Source organism: Hypomesus nipponensis, chromosome 26, assembly GCF_054491055.1.
Source record: "Hypomesus nipponensis isolate SF chromosome 26, ASM5449105v1, whole genome shotgun sequence".
Taxonomy (NCBI): domain Eukaryota; kingdom Metazoa; phylum Chordata; class Actinopteri; order Osmeriformes; family Osmeridae; genus Hypomesus; species Hypomesus nipponensis.
Window position 1 is genome coordinate 911,971 of NC_140386.1, and position 17,867 is coordinate 929,837.

Here is a 17,867-nt window from a genome sequence, read left to right on the forward strand (position 1 = left end):
GTCAGAGGAACAACTAACCTTAAATTAGAGGCAATAAGAGACCACGAGTCATCCAAGTCTCACATCAAATGCACTGCCATACAGTTGGCGAAGACAGAACCCCAGGAGCAGAGTGTGGCAATAAAGGCTATCTGCTCCATGCAATCGGCGCAATTGGACCGGATGAGAATTCTGTTCAGAAACGTACATGCGATCGGCAAGAAGGGAAGACCTTTTCGGGACTATGTTTGGATGTGCAAGTAAGTGAATTACTAACTTGAAATTGTGTTTTGTGATGGCTAGATAGATAGCTAGTTTTAGCAACAGCGAGCAAATAATGCAGCATAACGCACATTGTTAAATGGATAAAACAAATTACATATTTGTAATGGAGGTTAGTGTTATTAAAGTCACAATTGTCCTGTGAACTCCTTTCAGAGTGGATGAGCAGAAAGGACTGGTGATAGGGAAAACTTACCAGAACAAGAAGCAGGCCAGAGTTTTCATGCACTACATTGCTGAGGTGGCAAGGAGTAGATAGTGGATAGTAGATAGTGGATTGTCTTATGAAGCACTTTGGTCCACAATTGGCTTCCTCTGGGGCCGATTTGGATCTGATTCCAGACCAGTGGACGTTCCTCAAGAGCAGTTTGTACCAGCAGCATGAGAACATGGAGCAGATGACCTGGCCAGAGATAAACCAGAGACTGAGGGGCCAGTGCCCTGATTTCCTTCAGCTTGTTGACATAGTACTCTGTATTCCATCATCCACAGCAGACTGTGAGCGGGGTTTCAATTTGATGAAACAAGTGAAGAGTGACTGGAGGTCAGGTCTAAGGTCGGACACACTATCTGACCTGCTCACAGTGCAGCTAACCAGCCCTAACATTGAAGACTTTGATCCAGACTCAGCCATCCAGCTGTGGCATCAGGCCAGCGTCAGGAGGCCAGACTTCATGGAAAGAGGAGCCAAGAAGAGGAAGACCCAACTTGAAGATGACAGTGAAACGTCTGAGGAGAAGGATGACTCTGAACAAGACTAAAGTGACACTTTATTATTTTACTGAGAGATGAGTTATGAATCAATTGATATCTGAACACGATCTGTTTGCACTTAAAATAAATAAATGTAAATTTAAAGAAATGTAACATGTCAAAAGACGGAAACTATTTCACACTACAGATGTTTTTTACTGTTTTTTTTTGTTTTGTACATTAAACATGTAGACCTTTAACTGTCTGATCAAATGTTTTATCTAGTTTACTTCTATTTTGATTAGAGACAGTCTTTTGTTTTAGATAGTCGGTCACACAAGAGGCAGTCTGTTTTGTTCACCATTAAGGCAAGGTACGTTTACTTATATAGTACATTTCCATTTGCCAATCTCCAATTTTAATAATGAAAAAGAATGTAGGCCTATTAGAGCAATTCAAAATATGCTAGTGCATTTTCTTTTATAAATTTGATTTCTGGAAAAAGGTGGCAGGTAAAAAATAAAAGTGGCTGGTAAAATTTGGCAAAAAAGTAAATTTCCCACCCTGATGTGGACATTTACATAAATACACCCCTTTCAGCCATTTTGTATTTTATTCAATTGCTATAAGTAACATTTTTAAAAACGTCAATGATACATATCTGTACTTAATTTCAAGTTAATTAGACCATTGGCTCAAGAGAAAAGGAATTTTGAAGGTTTTACCAAATTATCACTGTACATGAAAATCCATCAGGCGGACTTTATGGGTCCTTGAGGCTTTTTTGTTTGCCACGAGAAATAAGGCAAGCACACAAAGTTTCAGAAGAATTTGAGCAATGGGGTGGAAATGCTATCACTTTGAAAATCTGACTTTTGGGCGTTTCCTGTGGCGCCCCCTATGGTCTGATGTGGCCCATAGTTGGTGTGGGGGTACCCACTCAGATTTAGTATCACTAATCATCAGCCAAATTAGAAAATGAGTTACCAATACCATGTTGAGTTATTGTGGCGCAAGGAGAAGAGGAATAATAATAATAATAAAACTAACAATAACAATAGGTTTCCTCCTTACGAAGGAACCCTAATAATAATTGTATTTGTAATGCACTTTACATTTAGCTACATCTCAAAGTGATATAGGTTAAAAACAAGAAAGCGCGCAAATAGTGACAGTTTTCCACTCGGCCGACTTTTGTCGCTAATACTTGATGACAGATGATACGGTAATTCAGACAAAGAAATGACCTCAGGAGTGCATTTACAGTCATCTGCATATTCATTTATGGGAGGAGGCAAGGTGGGGTCAGTGGCTCGTTCACGTGCGGTCAATCTCACGTTGATTGTGATTTATAAAGGAAAGGTGTACAGGACCTGGCGTCCTCCGGTTTTGAACATGTGAATATTTCTGTGTGTATGTACTTTGAGTTTTGGCTATACGCCATCTTCTAGTATGAAAGCAGCGCAATCATTTATACATGAGGCCCCTGGGGTCATCAACCAGTTTAACTTTTCTCAACTTTTTTTTACTAAAATAGCAAGGTGATTGAAGCTTAATCAGCTACATGTTAAAATGGAGACAAGTTTGAAAAAGAAATTGAGATTAGTGAAGATTTCATGCAATTTTTAGAGATGAGCAATTAATTGTAATATTATTCACAACTTTATTGAAAAAGTAAAGGGTGTGGAAGTAGGCCAGACATGCATTATTGCGACAATATTAGAATAATCTGGTGTATTTTAAATTATGGAGATTAGCGAGGATGTCATGCTATTTTCAGAGATTAGCGATTAATTGGAATTGTATTCAAAAACATTATTGGAAAAGTAAAGGGTGTGGAAGTAGGCCAGACATTATTAGAAAAATCTGGTGTATATTTGAGATTTTTTTACACACATTTGAAAAAGATGTTGAGATTAGCAAGGATTTCATGTTATTTTCAGAGATAAGTGATTTTCTATAATTCTTTTTAAAACATTATTGAAAAGGTAAAGGGTGTGGAAGTAGACCATACATAATTAGACAAATCTGGTGACATTTTGAGGTTTTATATCCATAAAAATATAAGTCATTATTTTTCACAATTGTTTGGGTAATTTTCACACGGTCCCTAACTCGGCGCTGCAAAGAAGCTTCTTCCGAATGTGAGACGAATGTCAAATATGAAACTAACATCACCTCGGTAATTGTACTTACCAATTTATCCTTCCCAACCGTTAATATGGACGTGTAGGCTTCCAAGTAGACACGATTGCATTTCTGAATAATTTCTAGTCCTTTCACGGTGACGTCTTTAGCATCTCCCAATCCAAGCCCGATGAAATAAAACATTGCAAAACAAATGTCAGTGTGGTGCCAACATGGACGAGTTGAAAAAAGTTAAGTTTGCAAAACAACACGTAGTAAGCTCTTAATAGTTGTTGCATTTATTTAGCAATATGTCGTCTCTGTTAGAAAAAACAAACACATGTGAGCACGGGTAAGTTTCTTCTTCGTTGGATTTAGTTTGTGGGTTTAAACCAGTTGAAGAAGCATAGACCGCCACCTACTGTTCAACTTCAGTTTGAATTGGAACAGCATTTGTGCTGCGATTGATGACATGTTCACAAGAACAGACAAGTACACATCATAATGTCTACTGTAGTACTCGGAGGGAGGACCAACGTTCTGCTCTCAATGTGATCACAACGGAGGGTTCCAAACGTCAACAAATGCAAAATTGAACGTATCATTAACATTGTGATAAAAAAACACAATTGTGAGATTTAACATAGCGGTTTGTGATACATCCGTTTTCAATCGTTAAAATAATAAACATGCCTCACATATCAATGAACCTTTTATGATTTGTTATGACATTATATTACTAGTAAACAACTCATGGGTACAATTGGGAGGAATTCTACTGTTTAGGAGGCCAAACGGCGACAGTTTAATCTCGGCACTCCCCTTACAAAAATCAAAATTCCCAGATGAGTTTTTCAATCGGTGGATTAAGCTGTCACTCAAATTATAGCCAATCCCTGTGCGAATACCATCCCGTATGTGGCACATGCAATGCAATCGCTACCAAAACAGTCTAGTAGTAGTTGTAGCCTACAATTTACCAGGGCAGCTTCTCCACACAGCAGGGCTATTTCGCATTTTGCCTTTTTACTGACAATGATCGCTACCACTGACATTTTTATGAATGAGTGATTTTCCCCCAAATAAATGTCAAGCTTATTTACGTTTTTGGGGGCATATTTTCAGTTAGCAGATGGTACTATTTGAATCACGATTCATTCTGAGATAGCTGCTGGTAATCGTTGTTAAAATAAGCTTCAAAGGGGGTTCTTTATTATTGAATGAATGCAATATGAGTAGGCTAAATGCCTGAAAATATTACGAGAAGGGAAAAACTTACAATGACGTTTAAGTCATAGAGATTAGGTCAATTTTTACACCGGTCTGCCAAATGTATTCGTTTTGATTCAACTATGAGGTTGCTGATCACCATTCCCTCTTGCAGGGGAAATGAGTAGACAACTATTTCATTCTACTCTTCACTCTTAGTATTTTGAGTTGTAAATGAGCAGAAACAAATATGCTTTTAAATCTATGTAATCTTTATAAATAATAAGTAGGCTATGCATTTTAATATACAATATACAGAAATGTCATTTAAATAGGACCCCTGCAACCAACGCAAGTAAGCAAGCACACCCTACAATTTCCCCAGAAATTGTACCCTCTCTAGTATTTTTTATTTTATCAATCCAGATATTGATGCAGATTGTATTTTCTCTATCTAAGTACTGATTCTGATGGGTACATTTCATATTCACAAATATAAGTGGTCATTGTCCAAGCCAAATTTCACACACTTTATTAATGACTTTAACATGTACACTATGTCTTTATGTAGCATTTTAAATACAAAAGCAGGCAAAACATTTGCTATCCTAAAGAAATATAACTTAATCTGATGTAATTATGTATTATCTGGCTTTTTTCTTTCAGTTTTTTTGTAGCTCCTTTGTTATGAAAGTGGTGACTTCTATGTTGTATTTTTTCTTGCATAATAAAAAATAAAAAAAATTGTACACTATTGAAGCTTTTGGTCGCTTGACACAATAGGGCGGAGCTAGACGTTGTAAACATTCGGGATGCTGCCTTCACGTGCTATATCCTATTTTCCACCTGTTTAAACCAGGGGGGTGTTCCATCAATGTCGATTAAGGGAAAGCGACACTTATTTCGCAAAGTCTCACTTACTTTAGCGAGAGTTCGGTTCCATTAAGGTGGATTATTCTAGTTCTAGCTACGTAACCAGGGTTCTCAACTAGCCTGATCCGTGTCAGGCTAAAAGTCAAGCTAAACTAAAATGTGTTGCAAATAATTTCAAAAAGGCGGAAACAGAATCTCAAAAGACTGTTCTAGTTCTGTCGAGTAAATTCCTGCACGCAACGCACTTTAGTCCGTGTTCGGAAACATATATTCATGGGTACCAAAGACGTCACTTCAGTGAAGCTTGCCGCCCTTTTTGTGTCTGACTCAACCCATTGTATTTGTATCCAATAGTACTAGTTAGTCATATATATTAATATGTAGTAATAATATAATAATAATAGAAATATAATAATTGTATTGTTTTCTATTGGTTCTTCAAATTTAGACTTTTTATTGTCTAATTCTAGTGGTTAGTTAGTTAGCTTTCATAGTTAGCCAATGAACAGAGTCACGGACATAGCACATAAATGAAGCAGAAAGACAACGATATTTAGAAAAAAAACATTTATTATTGGCTGCGATCCATATTTATTACCGTCAACTTCATTTTGTCCCTTAAAGTCTGCGAAACGTCTGCCCCAAATGTCCTTTCCCGACATATGTATCTTGTACAGAACCTGAAGGCTTTCAAAAGTATATCAATATGCAGTTGCAGGATGGGTGAACCACACCAAGATATGGCATCTGGAGACAAAACACATGCATGTCACAGGACATGTAAGTTACTGAAACGCAATTATCAACCGTGTTATTTTAGTGTTGGTTAAGAGTGCCAATGTGGGCTAGCGAGGTGTAGCTAGCTTTCCCTAAGCAGATAGGAAAGAATGGTAGAATATGAAATATGTGCATACTATTAAGATATTGGCCAACCTAAGGAAGGTCATTTCCCTTTCATTTTTTCTCTCAGATATTCTCTTATCCACATACTGTACTAAGTACAGGTAGGTTTATATAGTTGTAGGCCTACATGTCATGTGAGGCATCAGCTTCGTTAGCTAGCTTAACACAATTTGAATAACGTTGGCGAATAGCTAACATTCGTTTAACAATGTTATAGCTCACCATAAACAACTCAGCTCGTGTAAACATTTTCCTGTTAAAAAAATAATTAGCTAAAAAGGACAAATGCAGCTAGTGCCAATTTATCAGATACAAAGGTTTTTTTTTACTTACCTGATACAGTGTTCACTGCACAATATGGAGTTAGATGTTGGCTGCCAGTTGTCTCTTCTAATTGCAGCCAACCATTTTTTACGCAGATCTAAATCTTTTTGGATACACTGAAATTGTATCTCTGGGTTATTTTGGCGACTGTTGTTGCATCCAACAGCACAACATATGGCGGGCATTTTTTACTTTCTGTGGGTTACTTTCTGTATCTTCTGTTCTATGTTTCTGGTGTGACCGGGTCTTAGTTACACTTTCAGACACAAAGATGGCGGCGGTTAAACACAGTGACGTCACATGGTATGTATTGAATTCAGACCTTTGGAAGTGCAGACATGAATGATTCACGTGTTTAGTAGGGCTGTGAAAAATAACGTGTTAACGCGTTATGATTAAATTACAGGATTAATTCGTAATTTTTGTTTAACGCATTTAACGTAATATACCCACAATTCCACCCATCTGCAACTTCTGGATGAGAAGTTTGTGTTCCAAAAAAACTCAATGGAACATCCAATAAAACCAAAGTGATATGCACACTGCGGGAAGACGTTATCGAGCGTCTGCTAAATGACTGAATGTTATCGTTTCACCGAAGCAATACCAGCCTAAAGTAACCTATAACACCTGAACGCGAAGCATGCGTTGGTCGGCGAGGGGAGTTCAAGTAGAATGCGCCAAACCACCCTCACTGAACAGCGTATATAGGGCCCTCACTAAGTCTGCCTGTGACAATGTGACTAGCACAGTTGCCAAATGTATTGCAAAAAGCTGTAGACCGATTTAAATTTTTGAGGACGAGGGGTTTACCAAAGTTTTGCGAGTGGCAACCGTTGACTCAAGCATCAAGGTACCGCAAAATCAAAGACGCACACTTGACAAAAATCGGAAAATTGGTAATATGTAATTAATCATGATTAATCCACAGAAACCTGTGATTAATTTGATTTTTAAAAAATCATTTCACAGCCCTAGACTAAATGTGTAAATGCATGTTGAAACTCAGTTCTCTCAGTTGGTGCATGTCAGTTTAGGCAAAGGTTGTCTTTTAAACCTCTAGGTAAAAAAAAAATCTGATTTAATTGGAACTCCATATTTTATACATTTATAGTTGGATTTGACATTTAACAGCCATTTAATTAATTAAGCAAGTTGTTTAACTCAAACAACCATAACACAGTATGGTATACAAAGCTGCAGTCAGATTTGGCAAAATTGTTAGCTTGGATGTTATCTTGACATGGGGTCTTGATGATAATGCGCACACAGCTTCAAGGCAGAAAGACACGTTCCATTTCAGGAGACTCCGAGACCTTAGCGCGTCACTAGCATCTCGTCATATCACGCAGTCGGAGCACAGCTAGATCATCAGCGTCAGCGCTCTTGGGTACCTAGCATGCAGTGCGGCATGTCAAAAAACACCAAGACTTGTGGAAAATAGTTTGGTTACAACAGCTATGCAAGGGATTTCAGTTGTTGCGTTCGTTCAGTTAGATGTTTGTAAAATTGTTGTTTGTCAGTTAAAATAATCTTGTTGGTCACCCTGAGAGTGCATGTTGTGTGGTTTAATGGGAAACGAGAGTAGGCCATTATACATTAATGTTGGCAAGGAGATGATCATGGGCTGTGCCATAGACCTATTGCCAATGAGGCTATTCTTGATTGGAAACAGGGTTGTGATCAACGTGTTTTGATTGAGGGAGGCAATTTTTGGTCGACATCTAAACCTCATGCGTCCGCTACATCATTTCTTCTTTGGCGTGACTTGCGCTGGCGTGACTTGTGCTGGGAGGGATGTCAACGGCATGGATTGGGATAGTGGGACAGGTGTGTGTTTTATATAAGGTGAAATGGAATGAGAAATGTAATACAAAATGTCTGAAAGGGGTGTATATATGTAAATGTCCACATTGCCTCAATATCTTTGTGTCAATAAATCAAATATAATTTTGACTGATGGTTTTCAAACCTTATTGGGTTCAAGATGACATCACTCTGAAGTACAATCAACAATTTCACCTTGGTATGTCAAAATATGATTGAATTTGAGTAGTTTAAACTTTAGCAGAACCTAACAACTCTTACCACAGAACAGCTTACTTTTTTATACAGTACCTGAACATGACAATATTCAACACTGAGAATAGCTCAATGGACTGGGACAGTGACAAGCAAAGTATAAGAAACGCTCTCATGACGCGCGATATGCACCTATCTCTAACATCAATGACCATTTCACAGTCTTTCGCTCGCTCGAAATACAAAATCCCAAATTTCCTGGAGATTGTATAGCATTTGCGAGCGTCAGGGAATCGCTATTGAAATGCGGGAGACTCCTGGACATTCCGGGAGACTTGGGATGTCTGTCAATATTTGGACTACATAGACAAAGTTGGTGTCAAAATGTTTGTCTTGGTCACGATTGCATTGCTTGTATTGGGATTTATGTTCCGTTGCACTATTTAGGAGAATAAAACGTTTTAATGGCAAAAAGTGCCTTGAATGCTAGCAAGCTTGCAAGTCTCTGCAGTGCTAGCCTAACGTCACAACGTCAACACACGTTAGGAATGGACGCATAGATATGACGTGCTAGTAAGACCAACAACGATATCAGCGAGCCCTCAGCATTAGCAGAGAATGTCTAAAAAGGCGAGAACTGCCACTCTTGGGAAACTACCGGTTTCTGAACTGGTTGCAGTTCCTCTCTGGTTCCATATGAGGGCGCTCAATGGCAAGTGCAGAATGAATGGAGGTCTATGGAGCTATAGCCCCCAATATCCACTTTTGTTGCAATGTTGCATTTGAAAGGGGAGGCAAATGGGTGTTTTTTTTTGTACTAAAAAGCCTTTTAACATGTCAATGACGTCATACACATCGTATGGCCAGAGATACTGATTTACGGCAAGCTCTGGTCACTTCCTTTTTTCTCTCGAGACATCGACAACACAGCTGACAGGTTAGGCTCTCCCTGTCAATACATGTGCTAGAAAGAGTTTTGGCTTGCTAATGTTTTAAAGACCACACTGAAATGTTCACCCATACACACACACTTCGGACGCCATCAAGTGGGGCTAGCGCGTTATGTGCAACAACAACTCACCCTGTAAGAAATCGAAAGGATTCAAGTACTCGTTTATTCAACTTTTTACCTATAATCCATGTTGAACTTGCAAAAACTACAATCAAATCTGAGATTTCTCAGCGACAATCAGGTGAGAGACAAATGTAGCCATCAAGCTCCATGGACTCCCATTCATTTTGCACTCATTGCCTCATGCCGGCGATCATTACACTTTTATCCAAAGTTACTTCCAAGAGAGAGCTTTACAAAAGAGCATAGGTCACTGATCATAACAACGAGGTAGCCCCAAACATTGCGAAAAACGAAACAAGTGCCAAAGGGAAGAACCATAAGAGCATGCAGTTAAACAAGTTACAATTAAACAACATGAAACTCAAAAAGTGCAAGTACAAGACACACAAACAACAATTTGACACACTGAGATCTGTTACACTCACCACATTTTCTAGTATAAAATGCAATTTACCTGCCTTCATCTTTGCCTGTTATACAGCCATCTTCCTTGTCTTTATTTGAAGTCAATTTGTTTAGCCATTTCACACTCAATGGAAAGTATTGTGATTGAGCCTCTCCTGGCTCATTGTGGAGCACAAGTCATTTTTATGATTTTGAGTTTACTGAAGGACCTTTCTCCTCCTGCCAAGTTACAGTTAAAGTGCAGAATGTCCTCAGAGCAGTAATAATAATGGAAATAATTATTATGTACATTTAGCGAATTATTTGTAAGTCTATTTATAATCATAATCACTAAAGCCTTTCGTGCCAAAATAAATTTTATAACAGTCAAGAAAAATATTTCTCAGCAGTATTCTCAGTTTGGTCCATCATTGACACAAAAAACTCCACTCTCCAGTAGGGTTGGGTATTGTTTCAATTTGATCAATTCCGGTTCTGTTTGTCAAATCCGGTTCTGATCAAATCCGATTCCAATGATTCTTTGGAGAGGAAAAACATGAGAATATGATCTTATGTTAGATATTATTCTAATGTGGAGATAGACACAGGAGAATATCCATTTATATTTCTGTGAAAAACGAAACATGTCATGCTTTTTGTATTTATTCAACAAAATGTGTAGGCCAATTATCTTATCCTGTACTATACATTTACATGTATTCATTTAGCAGATGCTTTTATCCATAGCGACTTCCAAGAGAGGGCTTTACAAAAGTGCATAGCTCACTGATCATAACAATGAGACCCACAAATATTGCGGGTAGCCAAAACATGAAGCATACATTGTGAAAAAACTAATAAGTGCCAAAGGCCATAACCACAAGCGCATGTAGTTAAACTAATTACAATTAAACAACATGAACCTCAAAAGTGCAAGAATGTACCTGTAGAAAAGCAAGCAACAATAATATATTTCACAGCGAGTAAAATCATTTAAAATCAGTTACACTAACCAACAAGAACAACAAGTCTCCCAATAAGAGTCATTTGTGATCCTGGAGGAAACTAACATCAGCTCCAGCAAATCATTCCTAAGTACCGTTGTACTCCTGGAACAAGAGCGTCTTGAGCCTTTTCTTGAAAGTGTCTCTGATGGAGGTGGGGAGTTGATTCCACCATTTGGGGGCCAGACAGAAGAAGAGCTTGTGTTGGAACCGGGCACTCTTGAGGGGTGGGACCACCAGACAGTTGTCAGAAGAAGACTGTAGGTGGCAGGTGTGGGTGTAAGGCTGAAGGAGAAACTTGATGTAGTCGGGTGCAGTCCTGTTCACCGCTCGGAAGGTCAGTACCAGGGTCTTGAATCTGATACGGGCCGTGATGGGAAGCCAGTGGAGGGAGATGAAGAGCGGGGTAACATGGGAGTGTCTGGGTAGATTGAAGACCAGGCGGGCTGCTGCGTTTTAAATCCTCTGGAGAGGGCGAGTTGTGCATGCAACTATACACTATAACTACAAAAAGCACCCAAAGGTGATGTCAAATTATGAGATGGAAATAAATAAATATGAGCGAGTGGCTACAATTTCTATTTCTGGGGAAATTGATAAGTTTTCCTGCGGGCCAACCCACTTGTGAATAGTGTCTGTGCTGCTATCAACTACCAAATTTACATGAACACTGCTGATACAGCTCTGCAGCTAGCTAGCTAACTTACTGTCGGAACATACACACAGATAACAAACTCCTACATTCAACAAGACTCAGTTGTTTTCTATCATCTTAGAACGTCAAAGCTGGAGTTGCCAGATTGCTACATTGAAATCCTCAACATCCATCCATTCTATTGCCCATATTTTGCTACAAATATTTCGGAGCTTTCCAACTAATTTGTGTGAGAAATCTTGCCTTTTTTGTGCCCCATACACCTTTGGCTTTAGCCTTTATTTGACCTGTAAAGTCAACCAATCAGCCTGTACCCATGCGAAAGGCTCAACTTGTCACAGGCAACATACCACTAGTAGTTCAGAAGAACATGAATGCCAGGTTGCAGTTTGGAACAAATGTATAAAAATATAGTTGTGTACAATTTAACTTTAACCTCATGAGCAAAGCCTAGTTCAGGCATGGCACTTGGGCAGCACGCGTCATCCACTTATTAACTGCACATGTGTTTGACCGCTCAAACCCATTGGGCTACGTCCGATAATGTGTAATTAAAAGGCCTCACGGATATGCACACACTCCTCCATGTTGTATGATCTGTGGTGCTGCCGCCCTTCACCATCCCCATCTCCTCCTTGTTGTCTGTATGTTTCTATCCATCAGGGAGATTATTACTCATATTGCTCCCTATGTATGTGCTTGCAAATGCTACAGGGCTTCCCTGAGATACACCCACTGCGCCAAAGTCAAACCTATTTCCATGTCTATGGTTATCAATAAATGCTCTAATCCAGGAGTTCCCAATCCTGGTCCTCGGGGCTCCCTGCCCTGCATGTTTTAGATCAGAGGTCTTCAACCCTGGTCCTCAGGGACCCCCTGCCCTACATGTTTTAGATGTTTCCCTGCTCCAACACACCTGATTCCAATGAATGGGTCGTTATCTAGTTATGCAGAAACCTGCTAACAACCATTCATTTGAATCAGGTGTGTTGGAACAAGGAAACATCTAAAACATGCAGGGCAGGGAGGCCCGAGGACCAGGATTGGGAACCCCTGCTCTAATCAATATGTGAGTGAGAAGTCTTGACTGACATAGTTTTGATATCCTGCTAAACTCAGTGATAAACTGCAGAACCAAAATGTGTCACGATATGCTGCTTAAGCCTGCATTATATACCGATTTTATTTTGTATTTTAATGAATTAAGTTGAAACTCCCCTGAAAGCAAAATAGTTGCAGAATGACTAAAGCGAATGGACATAATTGTTACACTTGTAGATTACATGCCGACCTCACATGGACTAAATTATATTCATAAAACAATAAAAGTTCCCTTTTCTCTCACAAAGACTTAACTGTACTAACATGTTAACTAATCATTGTCCCCAAAACTATTCCTATCTAAACCCACCGTCATTTTGGAATCATTACCAATTATTATATAACTAGCATTCTCAATATGAATATTAGGTCGAGGGGATGTCAAGGAATGTTGGATGTTGAGTTCACCCTGTGGCAAATTAAGCTTCCATTCCTGCTGTAGCTTATCAGCCTCCTTGCTTTCACGGACTAAATCCATTTGTAGTTTGATATCTTCCTGTGTTCTCTCCTTTCTCCTCATTTGTTCCTTCACCCTTTGCTCTTTCCTCCACACTTGCCTCTGATCTTCAATCTTTGCTGGGTTGATGGCTTTTTTTGCTTTTTTCTCAAACATCTCATTCTCTTTTAATGGAACCAAAATCTGCAGAAGTTTTGGCATTCTTTCTTTGAGCATACAATTTTCTTTTGGGTGCAGAGGGATGACAGTATTGTACTTATGTCGGTTGTTAATAGAGTTCATTAGAGCTGAATTAGTTTCAATTTCCAGAAGACGGGTGTTGAAGTTACTCGTAAGTAGCAGAAGAGTGAAGGCTGAGTTGTCAATGGCTTCTTCTATGCACGTAAGAGTGCTCCTGCCAGGGATTGCAAAGTCCTGGGAGAAAGTTGATCCTAAACCAATGTTCAGTGACTCTAATTTTTCTTTCAGCCTTTCAGCCAAATCTATATCCTCTTCAGCATGCAGGATCACAAACGAGTAAAAGACTGACTCTTCTTCCTCCACATTTGTTTTACATTTTGGAAAAGTGTTAGGATTTGTCTCGGTTTTTATGGAGGGGGAACAATTCTGAGCTGAAGAAGGAATGTGAGGTGAGATGGATGTATTAACTTTGGTAACAGGTGGAGGTCCATTTGTCATCTGAGATTTACTGTAGTATTGTAATGCATCTTTTTCTGTACTATCAAAACAACGTGCAGCAGGAGATTCCACCTGATTAGGTGGGAGCTTGGAAAATATTTTATCTTCAGATACACTGATCTCTAAATGAGTGGGGAGACCTTGGGAGATGTACGTCTGTAGAGAAGAAGGCAGACTTTGGTTGCTCAAGGCTGTATTTGATTCATTTAATGAAGAACAGTACTCTCTTGATGATAAGTTCTTGATGGAAAATGTATCCTGAATGACATCTTCAATCCAAGGACCACAGACCTTTTTTGCTTCTTTTTTCAGCTGATCCAAGTGTGTGTACTTTTGACCTTCCTTATAAGTACCTTCTGTGTGCCTGCAAGCTTTAAGGGCTCTCTTATATGCACAATCTCTTAGAAATGTTTCGCACAACCTCTCCTCAGCCAACAACTTGAAAATTCTGGCCAGATCTATTAAGTTGTCTTCTGCCATTGCTGTTCTGTCCACTCTGAAGTTATTTAATGTCACTCCACAAATGTTTACCCTTTCAGATAGATATTTAGCAATACCATTTCCTTCTAGGGTCTGGAGCTTATCCAGGGCCTCTGTCCCTCTCCTAAGACTAATAAAGGACATGGCATGTGTGAGCTTCTCAGCTGGGCTGCTGCCCAACTTTAATGTAAGGCTTTGCAGTCTCTCCTTTGGTAAATCTGAGAGTATCCTAAAGACATCCACCAGTTCTGTCCCATCTTCAAGACTGTCTTCTCTCATCGTTCTATCTTCTCTTTCCATCTTCATTTTCTGAAGTGTAATAATTATTTGTCTTCTTTCAAGGGATACACTGAAAGAGAAACAAACTGTTACTCATAATACTAATACTCATTCAGACTGTATGATGACCAAATGTTGTGAACTTCAATAAGAGAAAAGGACATTAGGGGGCAGCAAATACTAAATGAAGCACACAGAGAAGAGCTTGCCAAGAAACAGCTATGCCTGAGTTTACAGCTGAAAAGGCCAGGGGCTATACAGTAGTCTTGTTGTTCAAGACTTGATTTGTTTTCAAATGTGGGTGGGACAGTTTTTTGCAATAATTGAGGATGCGACCGTTAAAAATAATTTCCGTACTAAAAACTTGTCAGGACAGATGAGCCTTTTTCATTTGAAGTGGATGGGACATGTCCCATGTCCCCGCATTCCAAATTATTATGCAAATTGGATTTAAGTGTCATAAACATGGATGGATGGTATTGTGTCTCAGGGCTCTTTGGATCACTGAAATCAATTTCAGACACCTGTGATAATTAGTTTGCCAGGTGAGCCCAATTAAAGGAAAACTACTTAAGATGGATATTTCACATTATTAAGCAGGCCACAGGTTTTAAGCAACATGGGAAATAAAAAGGATCTCTCTGCTGGTGAAAAGTGCAATGCCTTGGACAAGGTATGAAAACATTAAATATTTCACAAAAACGTAAGCGTGATCATCGTACTGTGAAGAAATTTGTGGCTGATTCAGCGCACAGACAGGTTCGTGCAGATAAAGGCATAAGGAGGAAGGTTTCTGCTAGACAAATTCATCGGATTAAGAGAGCAGCGGCTGAAATGCCAATACAAGGCAGCAAACAGGTATTTGAAGCTGCTGGTGCCTCTGGAGTCCCACAAACCTAAAGGTGTAGGATCCTCCAGAGGCTTGCAGTTGTGCATAAACCTACTATTCGGCCACTCCTAACTAATGCTCACAAGCAGACTGCTTGAAATACATTACATCATCATGTAATGACATCATGCATGACAATGCACCAGGTCATGCTGCAAAGAATACCTCTGTCATTGGCTGCCATGGGCATAAAAGGAGAGAAACTCATTGTGTGGCCACCATCCTCCCCTGACCTCAACCCTATTGAGAACCTTTGGAGCATCTTCAAGCAAAAGATCTATGCGGGTGGGAGGCAGTTCACATCAAAACAGCAGCTCTGGGAAGCTGTTCTGACATCCTGCAAAGAAATTCAAGAAGAAACTCTCTAAACTCATTCAATGGATGCTAAAATTGTGATATCAAAGAAGGTGTCCATGTTAACGTGTAACTTGCCCTGTTAAGATGTTTTTGATTGAAATAGCTTTTGATTTCAGTAAATATGCTGCCAATTCAACAAATGACAATTTTCAGTTCTTTACACATATCAAATGTTTTAAACTATTTTGTACATAATAATTTGGAACAGTGCATTTTAAATTATTATTTTTGAAAAAATACTGTTATCATTGGGATGTTGGTTCAGTAAAATTTGAATTTATACCTGATGACGAATTATACTGACTGTCATTTGCATCAAAATATTTAGGAAAATCTGAGAATGATATCATTTGCATAATAATTTGAAATGCGGTGTATAATGAAACCTATGCCCGAGTATAGCAACCCTTTGTAGAATCTCATGGCTTACACAGTTTATAGATTTTTTAGTTTTTACAACAATGTCAATTAAACTTGCCAACATGCCTCTTCCTCAACGATCACGTTAATGAGGATTACCACATTTTGCCTAGGTTTTACTAATATGTGGCCACAGAGAGTAACGGTGGTGGCTAACAACAAAAACAATTGTCATTTGTGTTTGTTTTTTTTCTTTCTCAACATCTACTTGATAAAACCATGGTGGCAACATTTGAGCTTAAACTGCTTATAGGGTCACTGTACCCTCATTACAATGCATTTTATTTCTTATAGGCCGTAAGGTGAACCCTGTTATCATTTCATCCCGCCCCACAGTCTGGCATCTACACAATCTTTAACTCATAAAAAAGAACGAGTCATGCTTAGCTACCAAAAAGTTTGTTGCTAAAATTCCAGTCGATTGTCGATACGTCTGTTTTATGCAGAACTAGTTACTTCAGAGCGTAATAGGATTTTGGTGGCACGGTTCGACACGTGATCGTTCTACACCGATAATGTAGCAGCTTTTTGTCAAAATGGATGGATATGGTTGGCAAATAGAGGATGGGACCTTGCACGTCACCTGGATGGCCAGAAATTCTGCCCCTGACAGTGTTTTGCATGTGATACACTGCGGCTGCCAAAGTGCCTGTGAGACAGGCAGATGTTCCTGTTTTTCGCAAGGACTGTGTTGCACAGACTTAAGTCGCTAAACAGGCTCTGGTAATACTTATCTGGTTGACAAGCTAATTCATATTTGCTACAACAGGGGTTGGAGCGGAAACATACAAGAGGGTAGATCCCCAGGAGCAGGTTTGGCCAGCACAGCATTAAATTGTCTACTTGCATAACTGGCTCTTAACCAGGAACTACAAATTATGTGATACATCTGTTTTCTTAAAAGTCCTCTGGCATAGCTATATGGTAATTTATGAAAATGTTAGGTGATTTTCTTATTATCAGAGGTTTCTGAACCATTATTTACATTTACCGCTTCAAGTGAAGTATTGTTGCAATATGTTAAAAGTTTTGCTACATAATCATGCCTTAATCTCTTCTCTTCATCTGTGCTATGGGTTAAACTTTTACTGGGTTCCTTTTTAGATTTTGTACTCTGCAAGACCATTTAGAAGCTTTTTATTCTGTGAAATTGATTTACAAAACATAAAACTATTACTTACCATCAAGAACAGTCAGAAGAAAAATGGAGAGTGTGAAAGACTCAACCCTGGTAACGGAAGTGATTCCCATTTCCTGTTTTCCATTTAAAGTGGCCACTCACATTTACAATCTACTGAAGAAAACCTCTATGAAGTTCAACAGTCATTTAAGCAGTCAAAGGGCACAGTTATGTAATTCATTCCATTCTATGGAATTATATCTAAAATCAACAAATGCAGTAAACAAATGACTCAGTGTACTGAATGATGTCTGAACCCAGTGGCGGGCCGTGCATTCCACGCCTAGGCCTTCAGTTTGTTTGTTTATTAAGGATCCCCATTTGTCTACACCATGGTGGAGACTATTCTTCCTGGGATCCAGGCAAAAACATATTACAATACAATATAAATACATAAAATGCAGTACAGCATGATCAATTATCACAAAAACACAGACTTAGAAAACAACATTTACATTAAAAGTTAAAATACCTAAAATCCCTTAAACGCCTACAA

The 17,867-nt window shown here is 38.9% G+C and overlaps 2 protein-coding genes across 2 annotated transcripts in view; both read right to left on the reverse strand.

The window, feature by feature from the left end:
• Positions 1-3,446, reverse strand: part of dph5 (diphthamide biosynthesis 5) — a 61,968-nt gene extending 58,522 nt beyond the window's left edge. Inside the window, exon 1 of the mRNA XM_084692382.1 lies at positions 3,151-3,446. Coding sequence (XP_084548508.1) covers positions 3,151-3,285 — 135 coding nt within the window. The 5' untranslated portion in view covers positions 3,286-3,446. The remainder of the gene's footprint in view (positions 1-3,150) is intronic.
• A 7,074-nt stretch (positions 3,447-10,520) lies between these two features.
• On the reverse strand, positions 10,521-17,423 carry ticam1 (TIR domain containing adaptor molecule 1). The gene is made up of 2 exons (XM_084693071.1): positions 17,373-17,423; positions 10,521-14,595 (listed from the first exon to the last, which is right to left on the reverse strand). Exon 2 carries the CDS (start codon positions 14,550-14,552, stop codon positions 12,903-12,905), a length of 1,650 nt encoding a protein of 549 aa, XP_084549197.1. The 5' UTR covers positions 14,553-14,595; positions 17,373-17,423; the 3' UTR covers positions 10,521-12,902.
• Between the last annotated feature and the right edge of the window lie 444 nt (positions 17,424-17,867).

Coding starts and splice junctions, on each gene's coding strand:
- ticam1 (XM_084693071.1), bottom strand. CDS start 14,552: ATGAAGATGGAAAGAGAAGATAGAACGATGAGAGAAGACAGTCTTGAA.